Source organism: Falco biarmicus, chromosome 12 (assembly GCF_023638135.1).
Source record: "Falco biarmicus isolate bFalBia1 chromosome 12, bFalBia1.pri, whole genome shotgun sequence".
Classification (NCBI taxonomy): Eukaryota; Metazoa; Chordata; class Aves; order Falconiformes; family Falconidae; genus Falco; species Falco biarmicus.
Window position 1 is genome coordinate 27,790,940 of NC_079299.1, and position 20,541 is coordinate 27,811,480.

Here is a 20,541-nt window from a genome sequence, read left to right on the forward strand (position 1 = left end):
GGAAGTAAAAAAGAAAAATATACACATAGGATCACACATCTAATGTGTGTGTGTGTGTGTGTGCGCGCGCGCATGTTTTAATTTTAGCTCACAGTAATTTATATAACCTGACTTAATCAGGATTCCAAACATGAAATTTAAAATTCCACCTTTTACAGTCACTCTCTACTACCACAGTGGAGTTGCTTTAGGAGAGGACCATGACAGCTGCTTGCAATCAGAGACAGTACACCCTATTTTGTGGTTGTTTTGTTTTAAGAGTGGAAACAAAACCCAATTACCTAGCTGAAAACACCAATAAAATTTAAGTAGATAGAATGTAAATACCAGAGTTGGCGCTTGGAGACAAGTGGAGCGATAATAAACATACTCTTGTTGTTGGAACAGTTATACTTGGAGCTCAGCGATGACTTGGCTGGACCTGCTGAGCACATCACCACAAGAGGCAGAGGAATATGGAGCTGCCCAAGTGCAGAGATGATGACAGATCACAGCAGACAGCCTGCGATGAGCCCTGCCTGGAGGGGAGGGTTCATCACTGCCCACGGCAGGCAGTAGCTCTGCACATGCCCACCTGCCACAGTTGTGGCACCCCTGAGGGACTGCACCCACACTCTGCCACCCTGTCCTAGACGGGCCTGGCATAATCTACTTCCCACTGATACCACTCCTTACATGGGTAGCCTGGAGAAGTCAGGAAATTGCATTCATCTTCTTTGGCATGGTTACTCAGTTCCATTATAACCCAGCCTTCAGTGAGTAGCAATTACTTCTTTTCCAATTGTAAATTGTTACCTATGGAAGCAGAATACCTTTTTGCTCTCCTTATGGGTAGAAAGGTTCTGGGCTTTTGTATTTGGGTCTGTCACTAAATTCTGTTGTTTGAAAGTATCCCAACCAGGTGCCAACCAATCCTGACCTTGGTTTATCTGAGGAAGGGACAAAAGTTCTACAGCAAGTAATGCTCGCCTTCCTCAGGGCAAACGGGGGTGGGGAGGGGAGGGGTGGATAGCAGAAATCAATACAGATAAATCCCTTGCACTTACATGGGCTGCTTCAGCTACAATCATTGCCTCTTTTTCTCCAAGCTCTCACCTTTGCCATTTCACAAGGGGGGCTTACTTTTGGACATGTATTAAATCAAGGCCTATTTTAAACTGCAGTTAGTAGATGTATGGCTACTTAATGCCATGCAAAGACTCACTTCTTCAAGAGGAGATTTAAAGGAGGGGATTTAGCAGGTGTTTGTAATCGATCACTATTCCATGTTTATCACACAGGCAAAACAGATTACAATACACTGCAAGTACATACAATCAGAAAAGCAAAACGTGTAGAATCTCTGGATCTAAGCTAATAGCATACTATCAGTACTTGGGATCAAGTTTCTCAAACAGTTTACAGCAGATAGATTGAGTACCAGGCCTTGGTGGAGCCACAGAATTTACATTGTGAACTGCAATCTTAAGCTCTCAGGAAAGGTGACGTGTTAAAAAGCACCATTGTTTTCTTAAGAATGTTCCATGTCAACAGGAAACAGCAAAGAACCTGGGCACGCTGAAATTCCCTTAACTATAGCAATTTTCTTTCCTGCTTTTGTCTTTTCAAATAATATTAACCACACAATACTATTAGGTTATCAACAAACAAAATTTTGGAGGGCTGAGCTCCACCCACAAGGAAAATGAAAGTAATTGCACTTCCCTTCAGCATCCCTGTGTGTTACAGATCCACTGCATAATCATCACATGGTCTGCTGTGCAAGCCTCACACAGAGACACTGAACAGCTGAGGGAATGCTCTGTGCTATATTTAATGGTCTCGGTGTCTACTTTTGATAAATCACCATGCACACAGAGACTGATAAAGTCACTATTTCCTTTCACCATGGCACACAGACACATTACACAATGCTTCAAATGGATGTCTGCTGCCCTTTTGTAAAGTGTGGCAGCAGATATAAGGAGGTATTTGAGTCAGCCAAGCAGGCTGACTTACTAAGGAAAAACAATCGAGTACTGCTGAGAAGCTTTTTTTTTTTTTAACTCCCACGCACTGTTTAATTGTGAAATACCTTGGCTATTTCTGTGTTTTCCGCTACCATGAAAGTGAAGCTGATGTTCACCAGATCTGTGCCACTGCAAACACAAACTATTCGTCCTTCCAACTCATTTTCTGATTTTCCAACAGCCTCAAGTGCAGTTAGTATTTTGGGATCCTGTTGAACAGAATAAATAACTCATTACATTTGCAATACTTCTGTTATGCAATGCACTATGGTAAAGATGTGTTTCTATCTCCATATACATTAGCACCTTTAAACCTTTGCCAATCGTCTTAAATGATGCTTTCACTTAGATTTATTGTGTGTAAACCCTAAATACACTATGTAGCAACAAGTAGGAACACAATTGTGAGAACTCAGGAATAAATGAAGTATACTAAATACATTTTAGGAAGTTAAATTAAAAATTTAGACTGGAAATAGAGAAACAGTATTAACCTCTACAAAAATTATTCCAATCTAGCTAGGCCCATAGTTACTGAGAGTTATGATCTGTGTGACTTTTTGGCTGTTTCCCAGACATGACGTACAAGCTGGTATCTCTGCTGAAGGTCAAGGGCTATATATTTAATGGGCATAAAGAGTAAATTACCTATGTAAAGACAGAGGTGAAGTCTGACACACATTGGTATATTTGTCAGCACAAGAAGCATGGGGTTGTCTGTACCACTACTTCTCACGCCCCTTCTCTAATAGGGAAACATTTTAGTCTATGAATTCCCAAGAGAGTTATCTACAGTCAACACAGAAACACTTAACACATGAAAGTGGAAATGCAGACATGTCAAAAGATATCTTGCTTCACAACAAATCTTCCAAAGTAAAGGCCAAGGCCTGGAGGAGGGAGGCCCACAACTCATTTCAGCAAATTCTACATATTCCTTCTGAAGAATACCACTGACAATATTTCCGTAATTTTGGGTTTATCCAGAACTCCTAGCTAGTACTACTGATATTCTTCAAAATGGCAGATAGTGACCAGCTGCCCTCTCTGACCATCTAACTGTATAAAGAGGGATGCAAACAAAACTATGTTTTATGATAATGGAAAATGGACTAAACTAAGCATAACAACCCACTGCTACAAAATAAGTGAAAACTGATACATGTTCTCAATGTCTATTGTTCATCTTTCACTGCATCCTGACAGCTGAGCACTGTACTACATCAGAAAGACCAGATAACAGAACCTTCCCACTGCAATCACACCAAATTACTTGACTTTAGACCTTACAGTTTTAGACTGTGATTGCAAAATAAAAGCTGTGTTGCTGGTATGTTTTAAACAAATGAACTTCATCCTGCATTTCACCTTCAGTTTAAATATTCTTTGTTTAAATAAAGAGTGTAAACTATAGAGTACCTTTGGTACAGCTCCAAAACGAACACTGTTGATCAGGGAGCATTCTAATACCTGTCCTTCCTGAAACGGCAAAAAAAAGTGTAAGTTCAAAGGTCTGTTGATACATGGCTCCATTAGGTACTGCAGCAAAACAAACAATTAATCTTATTTGCAAACACTTACATTAACGTTAAACAGTATATTTCCCTTTTATATCAGTTAATTCCCTCTTAAATACTTCACTTCTGTCAGTTCTAAAATAATAGGACTAAGGCTATCTTTGTAAATAAATTAACACAGTATTTTAGATTTTTAAAAACTAGCCAGAATATAAACCAAGTGCAAGAATATCTAATATATACTACTGACATAACTGTACTATACCTTTCCTTCACTTTTCCAGCTCAGAAAAAAGCCAAATTCATCCACTTGGAAGAGACAGTTGCTTTCAAAGACAAAAGATTCCTATATAAAAGAAAATACAGACCATTATTTTAGTCGGTTTGACAAATGTCATAAATTTATTTATTGTTCAGAAATAAAAGACTGCTACCTTTCTCCCCAAATACCTTCTCCTGGAGAATTTGTTATTCCCAAAGCAATCAGAAATGAGGGAGGCAGGCTTTTAAAAAATGATCATTTTTAACAATTGTCTTTTTGCTGCCACTTGAGACACTGGGAGGCACTTAATTAATATTTTCCTACTTCTTTGCAAGTATGAAGATTTGTTGTGTTTAATAAAAGCAGTGATTCTTACCTAACAAAAACCCTAATGAAATGGAACTTAAAAAAACACACCAACAAAACAAAACAAAAAAACACACTGAAAATGAAATGCTTCCAAACTACATAAAGGCTAAAAATACACGATTTGCCAATACTACCTTCAGGATCAAATGAGACCACAGTTCATTTTAACATTCAGAATTTTGGAAGCATATTTCTGTTAGACTGTGACAGTATGCATGCTGCAAGCATTTTGTAGCAAGAGTATCTGGCAAGTAGAGATTGACAGATATTGATTTGTAGAGAAATTAAGAAAGAATTGCATACCTAAGAGACTAGACAAGGCAAAAAATCAGATTAGCTGAATTAAAAAAGAAATTTCCTCCACACACCTCCAGCCTCAATTAACACACCATAAATTAAGCTAAAATGCAAGATAACGCTGTGCAGAATCAATCAATTCTTAAAGAAAAAAATGAATCCAGGACTTCCTGACTTTCTTAATTGAAAACCAAAAAGCACATGTGCAGGCTACAGCACTGCTTACTGTTTCAGACATCAGGACTTTGCTCTATATTAAAGACTGAGGTACCTTTCTGAAATGCCATGTCATCTCCTGTACATACAGCAAGGGCAGCAAGCACATGAATATACACAGCTGTTTTCAGAGTCTTGCATACAGAATAGTTTGAATTTAGGTAGCAAACCCAGGCACAAACTCCATTGCTTTCAATCTCTGGGGCATACCTAAGTCAGTAGAGTCTATCCAGGACAGTTCGTTCTCACTGGGTTACTCTGAGGCAGCCCCCCAGCCTGACCTGGGATGCAGGACATCTGGAGGCAGCCACAGGTGCCTTTCTGGCCTCTGCCATGGATCAAGGGTATCAGGTGAGCTAAGGAATGGTCACATTCCAGTCAGGTCTTATCCTGACTTGACACTGGGAATGAAGGCAAGCAAGTTCCTGCAACCACAGCAGGGTAACGTCCTTGAACCCTCCTAGATGGGCACAGCCAAGAGGGATATGCTGTGTTTGGGATAATTGCTCCTTTTCCCTGGTTGCATTAATTATCGAATGGTGTCTACCACTTCTGGACTCCATTTTACAACCTCTAACAAGATTTACAGGTTTTAAGGACTGACAAACTGCAGTTTTCCATCCAAGTAGCAAACAAGTATGTTTATGTTACAGGCACGGGAACTCAGACAGAAAGCATATAGTTGCTATAGCTAAGTCTAAGCTGATACCACTACATATGAGTTTTCAGCATGCACTGCTCTACCTAGCCTTTTTCACCATAACTTCTGTTTTCCTGCCTTCACCCTAGCACTCGTCCCTCATGAAACCTACTTCTTGCCAGACACATCACATTTACTGGTTTTACAGCCCGTGGAGTCCTGTTTCATATAAAAATGCAGCTAGATATCAATCCAAACGAGTGTCTCTTGCATTTCACAGAAAGATTACTCACACAATAAAAGGCAGGCAATATTTTGTCATTTATTTTGTCCCCATGTATCAAAAAGTTCTTGATATACCAAAGAAGTTGTTTTCACAAAGGTGTTTATGTAAACTGTACCTTTTCATCACCTGCATCAAATCAAGTTGATATTCCACCCCAGCCCTGACTCTACTCATCAAATTACCATTTCTGCAATTTGTCATCTTGTACGGTAAAAACCCCCACACCTACCATCAGACCACGTAGACGCAACATGACCAGGAAGATTCCTCATCATGTCCGACTTTTATTTCCCATATTATTGAGATAACCCTGTTCTAGACTTTTTCAGCAGTCAAAACATGCATAATGCTTGGCCTAAAATATATTTCCGTAATTTTGTAATCCTTCTGGTTAAGATATTCCTGTATAAGCAAAAGATTAATCAAGACAATGCTCCACATAACGACGACCCAGATTTTTCTAGCAACTCAGTGAAATGTGGGCACATAAAAGACCTCTCATGCTACATGACAGCTGTTCAGTCACCCAGACCCTGTACCAGGATTTCTGAGCCCCAGTCCTGCATTGACCTGCTGCATAACCATAGTTCACTTACCATTTCTCTTTTCCCAAGATGACCTTTCTGTCAGGGTAGAGAATTAAGTGCAGCATTTCCATGAAAACTGATGCCTAGATCTGAAACATTTTTCTTGAAAATTGCAAGCCCTATAGTATAGGGATTGGATCTTGCTATGTTTGCATAGCATGTCTAAAAAAAAAATGGTCTCTCTCTAGGGTAGGCTATCTAGTTACTACCACAACACAAATAATAGCTTATGCATATCATACATCTGGTATCAAACAGCCACACCATCAAGTGCTGTTTATAGGCTACAGATCTTAACTTCTGAGTCACTGGGTTTTTTTCACAGCCCTTGAAGATTCCTGTAAAATTGCAGATAAAATGTACAGTTAGCTACATAAGTGAAAGCCCTTTAATGTTTCAGAACAGTTGCCTTCAAGAAGACAAACCAGGATTCCAACTGGACCATAGCAAATCTGGACTGAACGGTAGCAAAACTCACAGAAAGCAATGCAGCTAGAGAATGTGACATAGATGGACAAACATTTTGCTCCACAGGTGGCAAGTAGGACCCCCTTTCTACAGGGTTTTGGAAGGCAGCAAATGCAGCCGTAAGGAGCAAGACTACAGTGCTACCATCTCACCCCACGTCTGCCCAGCATTACCTAGTCTCGCACAGGTGCCTGCTGGGTACACCAACCCACGTGCAGAAGTATTACTTTTTGAGATGTCTCATTCTCCCTATCACTACACCAAGGACCCAGGTGCCTCACTGAGCATTCTTGATCTCACACCAAAATGTAAAGCACTTAAACTCTTTTCTGTATCTGCACATTCTCTGTTGCTCATCTAAGGTGCAAGAGAGTAACCATGGGGCCATACCCTCTTCACTTGGATCCTTACACGCTGAGTTTCTGGATCAATCTTTGCTGAAAAAAAAGAGTTTTATGAACCTCCTTTCTAAGGAATTGTGTCCACTAGTATCATCTTAGTTTATCTGTCCCCAAAACTAAAAATACAGTGTAAAACAACTACCCCTATCTTGGCAGGCCTCATGAAAACAAATACCTTTTACTCATATTTCAAAAGATAAGAGGAAATACTAATATCCCTGAAGGTATTTACTGAGATACCTTCAAATTTAAGAGATTTCCTGTCCTAACAAGATTAAAAATACACCTTTATAACATTATTCTCATTGGCATATCAACGCTGAGTGTAAGGTAAAGGTCTCAGCACTTTATTTTGGCTGTTTAAAATGTCCTGGTTTCCATTCCTTTAATAAATCTGGATTAAAGCACAGCTGGACATGAGATCATAGTAATCATATTTCAGATAGAGTACAGGTTGATTTTCTAAAGCAGATAAAACCACTCCAAATCTCAAATTATGTATTTGAATCAAAATATAAATATGTTTTCTTACTTTCCCTTGTGCATGTATGCCCTCAGTTTATACATTTTTTTAAAAAAAAAAAAGGTATATTCCCCTACCTCCTTTTGATAGATGTACAAAAATTAAAAAGATTAACTTCATTCAGTAACATGCTTTCTGAATTTGCAAAGAAGAGAGCTTTATGCACATTACAGATATTTTGATCCAAAGCTCCCTTTCTCTTCCTCAGGGCTTATTTCAATTCAGAGGGATTAAATATATTTTAAAGTTGTTTCTTTCAAAACAAAAATCTGTATAGCAATGAAGCATGTTGGTATTTCCCCCCCCCCCCCCCCCCCCCCCATTTCTGGAGTTATTTGAAAGTTTATTTGTGTACAACAAAAGCAAAACATGAAACAGTCTGTGACACCTACATATTTAGAAGAGAATAGCAAATGAAATGCAACTGGCCTCTTACCTCTTCATATCTATCAAACACAGCTCCATCTTGCATAAAAGAGGGAACTGGCTTCTGCCAGTTAAATTCATAAGGCTTTGCCATTATTATAGAAGAAAAACCTGCAATGGAATAAAAAAGCAGAGTTCAATTACTGTCTTTTAAAAGTATTTCAAAGTCTAAGCAGGAGAATAGGTGACTTCTAGCTTTTCCTTTCACACAGAGGTAGTAAGAAGTCACAGTGTGTTTCCAAATTAAGAGTTTTCCTCATAAGAGTATTTTTATTTCATAACTTGAAAATGAAAAATACTTGTAAAATATGTGCTGCTCTTAATTATTTGGAAAAAAACCCACCACTTGCACTGTAACATTGCTTTAGCTTAAATATGTGCCACATCACTTCTAGAGTATAATGAGGCTGGGATTTAACACAGCCCTAGATGACACACAATAGCACAACCTTTAATATACAAGAATGCAGTTTTTTCGCAGGAAAACATCAGATCCTAACAGCAAGTTTTGGGTTTGTTAACATTCTAAATTATAAACTACACAGGCAAAACACATTTTTCCTCTATGTTTTTTATTTCAAAATCCATTTATATTAAATAAAGTCCCAGGTATTTTCAGTGGTATTTTATGGATAACATATAGGTCAAAAATTCATAGGGAAAAAATTGTTTAGGGATATAGAGCATTAAATAAAATTTGCTAGTAGTATTGTGCATTTCTGCAAGTTTAATAATGTGAACAAAACTATTAATTTAGAATCTAATCCAGAAGTCATAACACAAACCTTACAATAAAGACTATCAAATTATTCAGTTTCCTTTCCAACACCTTGGTGCCTTCTAGGTTATAATGCTTTACAACAGAAAATTTGCCAACTACATACTCTGAAATACTGAAGTTCATTTTATCTGAAGTAAAGTGCATCTGCATTCTTCCAGCTTACTAATGACATCTAGGAGACATAGCATCTTGGCTACTCCTTTATGCACTGAACCAGAAAGTCTTGCATGAGAGGGAATAATACACTTGGCAGCAGCAAGGAAAGACTGACTTAAAGATGTGAAACGGTATTTGAGGATGAATATAGCACATGGTCACAAGAATATGACCTTGCACACTACCTAACCCTGTTTTTGTCTACATGCCCTAGCCCTTCTCTGACAACATTCACCTACTGTTGACTGTCTCTAGCAGCACAATACAGGGCTAAGTGTAACCAGTACAGTTTTTACTCCATTGCAATGCAAGCACCCAGCCAAAGCAAAGTTTTTCTAAGTGAGAAGAATAAAAATTCAAGGGGGAGCATTACAGTGTAATCTGTGCTATGCAAACCATCTAGTGTTTGTGTATGTCAAAACTATGAATTGCAGACTAAAATATTAAAAATTAGGTAACAATGCTTCCACAATGTTCTTAGAAACATCTACTTTGACTGAATTTTCAACTCAGAACAGATGCAAGTGTTTAAAAAAAAAAATCAAGAATTTTGTAGTATCTTCCTGTCTTGTTTTCATTCATATAAAAAATGTTCTAACAAGAAAAAGAACAAGAGCAAAATAACTCAGCAGATACCATTAAAGGACTCTGTCCAACACTGGCTTTCAGAACAGTTACTTTTGAGATTTCTACCAAAATATATCCTTACTACTAAAAAAAAAAAAACAGAGAGAAAAAAAAAAGGCAAAACACATGTTAATGCTACCTATCTCTATCTCCTGCCCTTTTTTGGTCATTGATACAGGGATATCAAAAATACGTATCATATTTCCAAAGCCTTAGGAATAAGATAAAAGAATTCATTCTCCATAACTATTAGGAATAAGATAAAAGAATTCATTCTCCATAACTATCAAAAGCACAATTCGGCAGTTTTATACCCACGTGTGTCCCCCCACCCCACACCCCCAACAAAGACATGCTTTGAACAAAATAGGCAACAAGAAACTAAGGCCAAGAAGTGATCAGCTACGTTTAGAATCTTCCCAAAAGCCCCTTGTGCAGCCCTGTGCTGCCAAATTACTGAATTTGTATTATTTTTTTAAATACATGCATTATTTCAGGGTCTCTTCCAGTTCAGATCAGCACAGAGCTGCTTTTTCCTCATCCCACGGTGGAAGCTCATAATAGGACAGTCATCCCATTGCAGTAGCACGATGGCCTCTTGTATATACACTCACAGACTCCATACAGTACCTCAGTATAGTCACACCACCTTGAAAACTTAATGCCTGTTCTTAGGGCAAAGCTACATTTAGAGAAATACAGCTTCAGAAAGCTGTTTCCTGACTTTGCAGGCTTTGTTAACAGCAAAGTTGAAACCAGAACCAACAAAACCCCATACTACACAACAAATCCTCAAAGGTCTTGGAAAGACAGCCCTTGGATTTAAAGGCACTTAAAACATACACACCTGCAGTGATAAACACTCCATTCTTATGGCATATTGACCATTCCTTTATCTGTTTAAATTACTTTTACTATCAGAATGTTCCCAAGAAGAAAAGTTATTTCAAATACAACAGGTAGTTCATGCAGCAAATACAAGCTGCCAGCATGTGAAGTCCTTCTGGGAAAAGCAGATGCACTTTCTGCTAAGACATAAGAAATGTGATGACACTTTTAAGACTGTGAAGAACTCTTCCACAGTTCCCAGCCTGTATACTTGGCCTTTACCCTTTTTCATTGACACTGAACCCCACCACCCACCCCCCCCGCCCCGAGATTTTAAAACCTACAAGCTCTGCAACTACTCTGAGCTCCTGTATAAGACACTTCATAACATTCTGTCCAGCATCCGGCACTCTGAGTCTTGGATGTGAAGAGTGCTTGAACAGACCCCGTACGTTTCAGAAAGACTAACTAATTACCTTAGCACTACAAACACGCACTTTTGTTACCAATTTGAACTTATCCTGAGTTCATCAACGAGTCACAGAAATAGAGCTCTATAAAAATCCCTCCTATGCAGATACTTTCCCCTTGTCTGGGTACTCACACAGTACAATCAAGTTGTGTCCTTACTTCATTGTTTATAAAATGCATTGATTAAACTCTTCAGTTTCTGCTGCGATGCACATTTGTGTAAGCCCCCTCCACTTTTCCAGCTACCTTTCTCAAGTCAGGGGTCTTGGACTAGGATGCAGTAGCCAGCACAGCTTTGTACTGCAAACCAGAACTACAGCCTTTCTTCTTATTTGCATAACCTTGCATTTAACTGCAAGAAAACACGCTTGATTGCTCATAATTTATCAAGCAATCAAGCCCCGTCTCAGGGATGCAAGCTCATTGTTATTTACCATCTTACCAATATCTAGCTCTGCTCGCTCACAGGTCAATACTGTTTACAGATGAACTGACACAGATGAAGTGTGAGGGAAAGATGGCTTGAGTACACGTAGCAAGGAATCAGAGGAATTGTAACAAGTAATATTTTTAAGCCATATGTTTTAGCAGCTCTGCAAAAGGTGAAGAAATTTCCCTCTGCCTTTAGAAAAGCTCTTTTCAGTCTCTCACATTTCTTACACTCCTCTCAAAAATCCATTCTTCCATAACCTGTTAACTTTTAAGATCACCAAAACAAAATACAAAAATATTCCCCTGTCACTCCATGTACCTCTGTTAATCTTCATCAATTTTTAAGCAGTTCAAAGAAAGTAAAAAAGAAAACCAACCTCCACCCACCAAACCAGAACAAACGTAATGTTCTAACAACGGTATGGTTCCAAAGATATACACGCATATACCCTCACTATGATAAGAATCAAGAGCAAGCCTCTAAATAAATTTAGTAACAATGAAATATGTGAAGATTCAACTGGGAGAGATATAAGATTTAGGACCTAAATTTAAAGACAGTAAAATTTTGATTTTGAAACTTTTAAGCAGCCTTTAAAAATTAGAATGAAAATCTCCTCACTGATTTAGGGTTCTTAAAGCATAAAAAATGCCTCCAAAAACATACCGTTCACAAAAGCAGAAAGAACACATATAAAATACACATCAGGACTTAATTAATAACCACACAGAAGTAGGTGAAGTCTTTCAGCTATAGTGGTTGAATGCATTTTGAGCTATCTCCCTTTCTTTCAACACTGATTTATTACTGAAGACATGATTTAGATCACGCACAAAAAAAAAAAAGAAAAAAAAAAAAAGGCACTTTTTGATTCACCTGGAGTACCCAAAGAGTGAGGACATAAAATTAACCATATCCAGAATAGCGTTACTTAACACAGAAGTCTTCCTCTTTTATAAGCTTAGCTGTACTAAGCTAAACCTGGGGCACGGGGGGTGGATGGACTATAAATACCGGGGTTTTTTGATTCTTTGACCAGAAGGACAAGGTGTGGCTGAACAGGAGGAGGAAAGGATTCTGTTAATACAAAGCAGACAAATGTTTGGGAAAAGAGGTGATATTCTAAACTAACCCACAGGGCTGGCTAGCGTGATGGATAGGATACTCCTTGGATCCCACAAACATCCTGTCAACGTTGAGACACTGTTGGAAAGGACAGCAGTATTCCTTAGAGCTAATCCCCCCCATCTAAAACACAGTAACTCACAGTTTCCGCAGTCTACTTAGGCCTGAATATTACTAACAATACTTGTAATTTTTTAAATTTATTTTTTTTTAGTAATTATTATTTTTGCCTCTGGAATGAATTGCTATTTGCTGAGTGAAAAGCAAGGAGGCTTCACACTGTGTTTGCCATTTCATCACTTACCTCTTCAAACCTAAAACTGAACCAGTTACTGTCTGCATGGGTTTCAAGGGTGAAGTATGAAGTACCCACAGAACGCTATGCTGAGTTCAGCATCTTGCCTAGGCATATAATTTTTTCTTACAGATACAAGGAAGCAATCTAAAAAAGAAATAATAACACATGTATTTCCCACTCTTTCCCCCCTTTAAGTACTTATATCCTTTAGCATCACTCCTCATTAGTAAACAAGATTCTTCAAAACAAAAGACAACCAGACCTACATCAGACTTCTGGGGTTTTATGGAGTTCACTGCAGTACAGAACATCCACCTCCAGTGTTGTGGATTACAATGAGAAACTAGTGGTCCAAGGCTAAATAGGCAGCGCAACACTGAAATTCTTATAAAAATGCTCCCTTCATTATTCTAACAAAGCTCTGAAGTACCTTCATATTCAAATACTACAATTGTTTCTAGAGATTTACAGGAAGAAAATACAGATCTTCATCTGTTTAGTCCTCAGCATCAAATTTATTTTGTTGTAAATGCGTATGCATATGCATTTACCATATGCAAAATGCAGAGACAGGGTGTTTTTTAAACACAAAACTTTGGTTTCTACACTATAACTTAAAATTCTGGGTAAGTTTTAAGAAAATTCACAAAACAAAAGCCACTACAGTGTAAGTCCTATGTAAAAAGTAAGGGTGAGAGCTACACTGCTGGATTTCTGCAGTATCCACACTATACTGTGAAACAACTCCAGGATTTCACAGCTCTCCAGGCTCTTCCATGGTCAAATTTTGTTGTGCCTTTTTTTTTTTCTTTTTTCTTTTTGCTTTTCTTTCTTAAAATGAGTGGTTTTTCACCAGGTTATTTTAAAACACGTTATTCTCACAGCTAGCACAAGCAACTTAAAACAGTTGTCCCAAAAAGGTCCAGAAGCAACAAAAGACATACAACAGAGCTCAGGCGCCTGAACATGTATTGTCTAGTAACGGTCTCAATTTCCATTCTGTCTAATTTTCCATTTTGTTTGAATTGTTGGAATGCATTGGCATGCAGGGGCAGCTAAGAGGTTAGACCAAAACAAGCAGCAGCCTGTAGTTAACTAACTAACTTCTTCAGCATTTCACACAAGTTCAGTGAGGCTGCCCACTGCAGAGCTCTGCTTCAGGCTAAGAAATGAGCGTCTCTGCAGCTGACAGCAGAAAACAATAGCTTACGCCATAGCTCTGAAAACGAGACAGTCCTACCTTAAGATCCAAACTGTGGTTCAGTCATCACCTCTGATGACAACAATTATCTCTAGCAAGCAGAATTCCTAGGACAGACCATAGGACTCAAACATGACCTCCCAGGTTCCTTAGATGTTTTTCTTTTTGTCCTAAGCCCTTCCTAGTTTGTCAGTACCTACAGTGTTTCCCAGACTTCTCACTCATTCTAAAACTCTCATCATCTGCCAGAAGTGATGACTGCCCATCCTTCTTTGCTGGGGGTGGAGGATGGGGGGGTGGGGGCATTCCTTTTTCTGACAAGTGATAGTTAACAAGACATGCTGGGTAGGTAAACAAACTTATTCTGGTACATTGACAATAGTATAAGACTATGTTCTGACAATTAAAAATATATTTTAATCAAGCCATTAGGGAAAGCTTCTCAGTCAGGTGATTCACTCAGGTCTAAACCCTCACAAACTCCTAAATTAATTGACTTTGTGGGAGCCTGCCTAACAGGGACCAAGGCAAAAAAATGGAGTACACATCAGTTTGGCTTACACAGCGCAGACCAACAACTTAACTCTGCGTATACACGCAAACCTCAGAAAAAAAATATCTTAAAACAACTTTTACAGTAGCATCAGGAGTATTTCAGAAAAAAGATTTCCAAATTCTCTAAGAGAACGGACTTCCATGGAAATCACTATAATTTCAAAGTTCATTAATTCTCAGAAATAGATATGATACAACAGACATTAAACATTCAATAAATTTGATGCAAGAAAATACTATTTCTTGTATAATTTCTTACATTGTACAGAAAAAATAAAAAGTCTTGATTATGCTCATAATGTTAAAAGACAACTTGAATAGATTAATACTAACACAGAATCAGCAGAAAAATCCAACACAAGAAATGCTAATATCTAATGGAGAAACAACCAAATTCCCCTCAAAAAATAGAAAACAAACCAGTATCAGTAACAACAAAATAATCTTTGTCACCTGCTCAAATGCTAATCCTACTGGTTGCCTCTTTCATCAACGAAGCAGAATCTGAACATAAATTAAGGACCTTTCTTTCCACTCTATTAAGAAGCTTAAATTCGATGTCATGAATAGCACTCCACTGAAAAGAAAAAAGATAATTAACCCGTCTTACCCTCAGAACAAATACTTGTAGTCCCCAAAAGGCTAATTATTTCTACGCTCAGCAGCAACACAAAATCACTGAAGCAGATTTTCCCTTTTGAATTGATCACCGAAGTCATCTGGACTCACCACATAGTTTCTCATAGAACAGGGATCAGTCCTTGTGTGTCACCATCATAAACTAATGCTATTAACTTCACCTGCTGATCAAAATGAGCCTTTAGATAGGTGCCACTTGAAATGCCTGGAAAACCAAAAGCAACTTGGCAATTTCAACAGCAAAGTATTAAAATCAAAAGGTACGTTTTTACTCATAGGCCACAAGGAAACTCCTACAGGAATCGCAGAAGCTCACCTATATGCACTCCTAGAAGTATGATTTGAACAGTAAAGCAAAGTGCAGAGCTATCGTAACTGGAAGTTAGTAAAAACTTCAGTATTAAAAAAAGTAATGAACCATACACACAAAACTATAAACTTTACCGAATAGGTTATTTTTATTATTGTTCTTCTGTTCTGGTGTTCACATTTTCAATTTGGTAACAGTAAAGGCAAAAGACAGGCAAGGGGAAATGAACAAATCTTCCCAAGGGATGATTTCAGGAGGGGATGTGCTCATAACTGTCAATTGTAGAGAGAATTTAGCAATCTTACTCATTAAAAGAGACAATAAATGAGAATTTTATTTTACTTGTATTATTCAATATCCATGTAATGGTAACTTCTTGCTTTTGACCTGTCAAGTGACCTTCATTTCATAACATGAACATATGATGAAAATGCTTTACTTAGAACTTTCCCTGTTTTGTCGCATTCCAATAATACACAATAACCATATATAAAGTGGTCTAAAATGTGGAAGGCACTACAGTTTCACCTTTAGTTAAGCAGAAGTGTTAGACATGTTCAAGACTTATTTTTAGTATAAAGTCAAGCACCCTATTTCCTGGAAGCCATCTCCTCCCAGGTAGTAATACAGAACAAACTGGACTTTGATGAAAGCAATGGTTTGTGTAATAGTTGTGTAAGATCTTTTCTGAATTGCTATAGCATGTGATGTATGTATACAATGTATCCTGATTTAACCAGCAGTGACTTTTGTTAAGTTTAATTACTTCACTCTACAGCTTTCGATTAAAGAAAATTGTTAAAACAAAGGCTGCTTCATGTAATGATAACAATAAAAAAACCACTCACAAATACATAGCATTTTAAAAATACCTCAAGTATTTTCTGAATTACTGAAGCTCAAATTCTCCTTTGCAGTCTTGTAAAGTCTGACACCTTGTGTAATTATAGCAATGAGCCCTAAAGGAAAGGGACATGTCAGATTTGCTAAAAAACCCCATTCTTCAATATGCTCTTTGAGCAATAAATTCTGTACTTGATTTCTACTGTTGTTTAATCTGTAGCTGACAGATAACACATCTTTTAAGTCAGTGAGTAGTGTGTCTCCCTTTTAGGAACACATGTACAAAGTGTTTGTATTAATTATTTAATTAAAATCAGGAGCGAGTTTGACATTTAGAACTCTTTTTAAGGCTTAGTACTCTAAAAGACCTCAAGCAGAAGTGATTCCTGTACTTCAATGTGATAGGAAGGCAAAAATAGATGTTTGGAATTAAAATCCTAAGAATTCTGGTGGAGTACAGATAAACACCAAATAACCTTAAGTGAGCATCGTTCCTGTTACAAATGCAAGAGTTAGGGCATCCTAGGACACACAACTGCAAAATTCTAAGACCAAATTATTAACTACAAATATCATAGAAAAGGCAACACAAACTACCAAACCAGATAAATATCAGCAGTCTTTCATTTTAAAGTGCAAGTAAAAGTTTTGGAAATAACACAAGCTAGTACCTCAAACAAAAATAAAACAAACTACAAATGTCAGCTGCTCCTTAACCAGGTCCTGAGAACACAGTTGTCTTTTTCCAAACAATGACACAGACTCAGACCTTGTATTAATAAAAGGTAATGAAAGGTCAAGATCATATTTTAGTAATAACTTCTAAATCTCTGTGTGTTCAAAATAATCCCTTCTATGGTCACATACTTTAGTTCAAACTTTAATAAAATTTTGACATGACTTAATACGAGTTTGCTCAAAATACACAGATATTTTAGAAACTAATAAGCTGTAAGGAACATAGATGTTACTTCAAAATCTAGAATTAGGAAAGTGACATTATAAATTGTAGTGTTCCACTCTAACTGGTTTTCTAGATGATTTCTGAAAAAACAGGAGTGAGCCACACTGCTGGCTTAAAATTTCAGACGAAGCTAAGGTGATCTTTGGCAATTGTTCCAGTGGTCTAAACAGCATTATCATCAAAAAGCTGCGTTTGGTATTTTGAAGTTGGGAGTATGTTAAAAGTAGGTATTTGCTGAAAGTTTAAATTCATTGCAAATTTCTTGATACCCTGGATACAGCCTACAACTACAGTCACCATAAAAACACACAGGGTTTTCATACTTTTACGTGAGATTGTCATTGTGCAATTTAACCCATGGCACTGGTCAGAAAATTTTTCTATCCTAAAAGTCATAATGCCATTCAGATTTCATCTCAGCACCCACTTTACACCCTAGAGATTGCAGGTTTTTCATCCCCTGCTTTAAACAAGAGACGATAATACGGAATGAAAATCAAGAAACATAGACCTAGTATCTGTAGTTGATCAGTACACTCCTTCTTTGCACCAGATAACCTTTTTTTCTTGTTTCCATCAGCCTTTACTTCCTCTGTTATCCTGCTTACTCGCATGTTGGCTCATGCCCTGAATCAAGTCTCAGCTAGGAAGTAGGGGAATGCAGGCACGGCATTATCAGCTGTTTGGAATGGAAATTATCCACCACCCTTCTGATCACACAGCCCCAGTAGCTGCAGTAAATCCAAGTCCTCGGTAGCAGAGATTTGTAGATGCAGCTTTTCTTCCTTCCTCAGTTCTGTGATACAACTTGAGTTCAAGTATGAGCAGCAGCAAAGCAGCCATACCCTGCCCTAGCTAATGCATGGCTGGAGCAGACAGCAGCTCCCTCAGGGCTTTATGTTGGTTGGTTTCATTTTATTTTTCTGCCAAGACTTCATGTTCAAATCACAGAAAAAAATATAAAGAAACAGAACATACTGATTGTCTTTAATGAAGGCTCTTTCTCTGATTCCTCCCAGACAGTATCAGGCAAAGAAACACGTGTGGTGCTCATGGTGTGCACTTCAACATCACTGAGCAAAAAGCAGATCTATGAATCAGGATGACGTTTAACAAATGGGGGCAAAGTAATTATAAACTGCCTGGCCTAAACGTTGTCGTATAGGCTCAACTTGTTTATTTCCCTCACTCCCAAATGTTCTACCTGTTGTATGCAGAAACAACATTCATCACCAATTGTTCAGGGAAAACACAGCCCCTTTGGACAAACTGGAAGTCAAGGGATCTGGGTTAAAGCTGATGTTTAGCCAGGCTGCTCTGGAGTCCTGAATGGACACTTTGCCATTTCCCATTTTCCTTTTTTCTCCCCTCTAAAGAATGAGGCTAGCAAGACTTGTCTTCATTACACACTTAGTGATGCTAATTATTTACCTACATGGAGAGTTTGAAAACACTGATAGCAAGACATCCCAAAGTTAAAAGTTATGTTATACACATTATATAATCACCAATAACATCCAGTATTAAACTTGCTAATAAACAACTATGTATTTTGCTGAAGATGAAATTGCCACAGTTCTAAGCACAATATATGACAAGGCTAAAAATAAAATGCTGCCTATCATTTGGAAATCTAAAAGTCCCCTTTCCAGCAGCACAGTTGTCCAAACATGGACAGCCATGTTTAAGATATACCAGGTTATCAACTATTTATAGCTTTAACTTCCTAGAGTTTCAAGAGGAAAAGCAACCAGTTCTGAACTCAAATTACTATTATTACTTCCTTATCATAGGTAGGTGGCAGGGTAAGCATTTCTTGTAAATTTGTTTCAGCCAGATTTCTTTTTAAATGGCTGTTGTACCACTGCTCAGAAGCCCTAAAAGCAATGGAGACAGAGCAAGAAACACTGTGCAGGTGATGGAACCACAGATATTTATTTTTTTTAAAAAAAGGTACCAATTCTTTAGCTGAGAAGTTCATAGTTAACCATAAACAGAAGATGGGGGTGCATAAAATACAGCATCACAGTCTCTTTCACTAATCCCTGTCTCAGAGAAACCATGCAGTCTGCATATACATTTCTACCGATCAAATATTAAAAAAACTCTCTTGACATTGTGCTATGGCTCCTGTCACATCAGTCGTGATTGAATTGATGACTGTCTCTTTGGGGTAAAATGAGACTGTGTGAGACATCTGATGTAAGTTTATCTGATAAAACAGTTTAAAGTGCTAATATACTCATTACTGAGGTATTCAGTTATTTACATTACTTGAGAATGATGTCACTAATTTTTTTTCTGAATATTAACGTATGGCCTGTCTAAAAAATAGGACAAACCCAGGCATGTCGGCTATTGAAGAGAGGGTGGAAGAGTGTTGCAAGCCAGCAGCCTCTCCAAATCGTTGTGCTGTATCCATTTTGGCTTGTTCAGCTATTCACAATATATATAAGAAAATTTCTGGAAGAAAGGCATCTCAATTTTTTTATTGCTGCAAATGGATGATTTGACACAGTGTTCCAAAAGGGATAAAAATAAAAGTGTTGGTATGTAACCTATTTGTCCAGGATGAAGACAAAAAAGGAGAGCCAGTCTGCCAATCAGGACTGCTGGTATGGCATGCTGGCATACACAACCCATTTTGAACACTTATTTGACATCTCATAATAAACAACAGGCTTTACAGCATGCTGAGAGGTTCAGTTTATTCAGATTTTTCTGGACCAGCTGGAGATACCAGAGTCAGAGGACTTACTTTCTCTAAATTCCTAACATTAAGATGCAATTCAATGTTGAACAGCAGGAAAGAAAAGGGGGAGCTGTTACATCTCCAAGTCTCTTCATCACTGTTCTTTACCGTCACCTGCTGCTTGGACCTCCACTTCTACCGGGGTGAACTGGGACACTCATACTGAGACAGGTACAGAAGGGAACATGCTCACACAGAAGATAAGCACTGCTTTCTCTTCTCTCCCTAGAAAGGTGAGAGTATGCACATCATCATGCTGGAATATGAAGACATTCTTGATTCTGGACAACCATTAGGGGAGAAAAATATTAAACAGGTGTGTGCAGAAGACACAAGAATTGAAATGAGGAGGAGGGAACTAAGAACAGAAAAAATACAGAAAGCAGATATGGGGTGTCTGACACTGATGCAGCTTCAACAGAATAATGGAGTGTCCGAGCAGGCCATATAGCTAAAATGAAAAGGGAAGGCGGCAGCATTTTCACAATGCTAGAACAGTAGGCTGTTTGGATACCATTTGGATGAAATGGAAGCAGTTTGGGATAGCACAAGCGAAG

General features: G+C 38.0%; 1 protein-coding gene across 7 annotated transcripts in view; it reads right to left on the bottom strand.

Annotated features, from left to right (window-relative positions):
* Window positions 1–20,541, bottom strand: part of PLCB4 (phospholipase C beta 4) — a 208,953-nt gene that overhangs the window by 85,779 nt on the left and 102,633 nt on the right. For 3 of the 7 annotated variants that reach the window (XM_056357322.1, XM_056357318.1, XM_056357321.1), the window contains 6 exons: window positions 19,991–20,209; window positions 15,206–15,320; window positions 8,012–8,112; window positions 3,792–3,872; window positions 3,429–3,488; window positions 2,075–2,218 (listed from right to left, as the gene is read on the bottom strand). In XM_056357322.1, the coding sequence (XP_056213297.1) occupies window positions 2,075–2,218; window positions 3,429–3,488; window positions 3,792–3,872; window positions 8,012–8,095 (369 nt within the window). In that variant the 5' untranslated portion in view covers window positions 8,096–8,112; window positions 15,206–15,320; window positions 19,991–20,209. The remainder of the gene's footprint in view (window positions 1–2,074; window positions 2,219–3,428; window positions 3,489–3,791; window positions 3,873–8,011; window positions 8,113–15,205; window positions 15,321–19,990; window positions 20,210–20,541) is intronic. The other 4 variants (XM_056357323.1, XM_056357317.1, XM_056357319.1 and 1 more) reach the window with 2 other exon arrangements.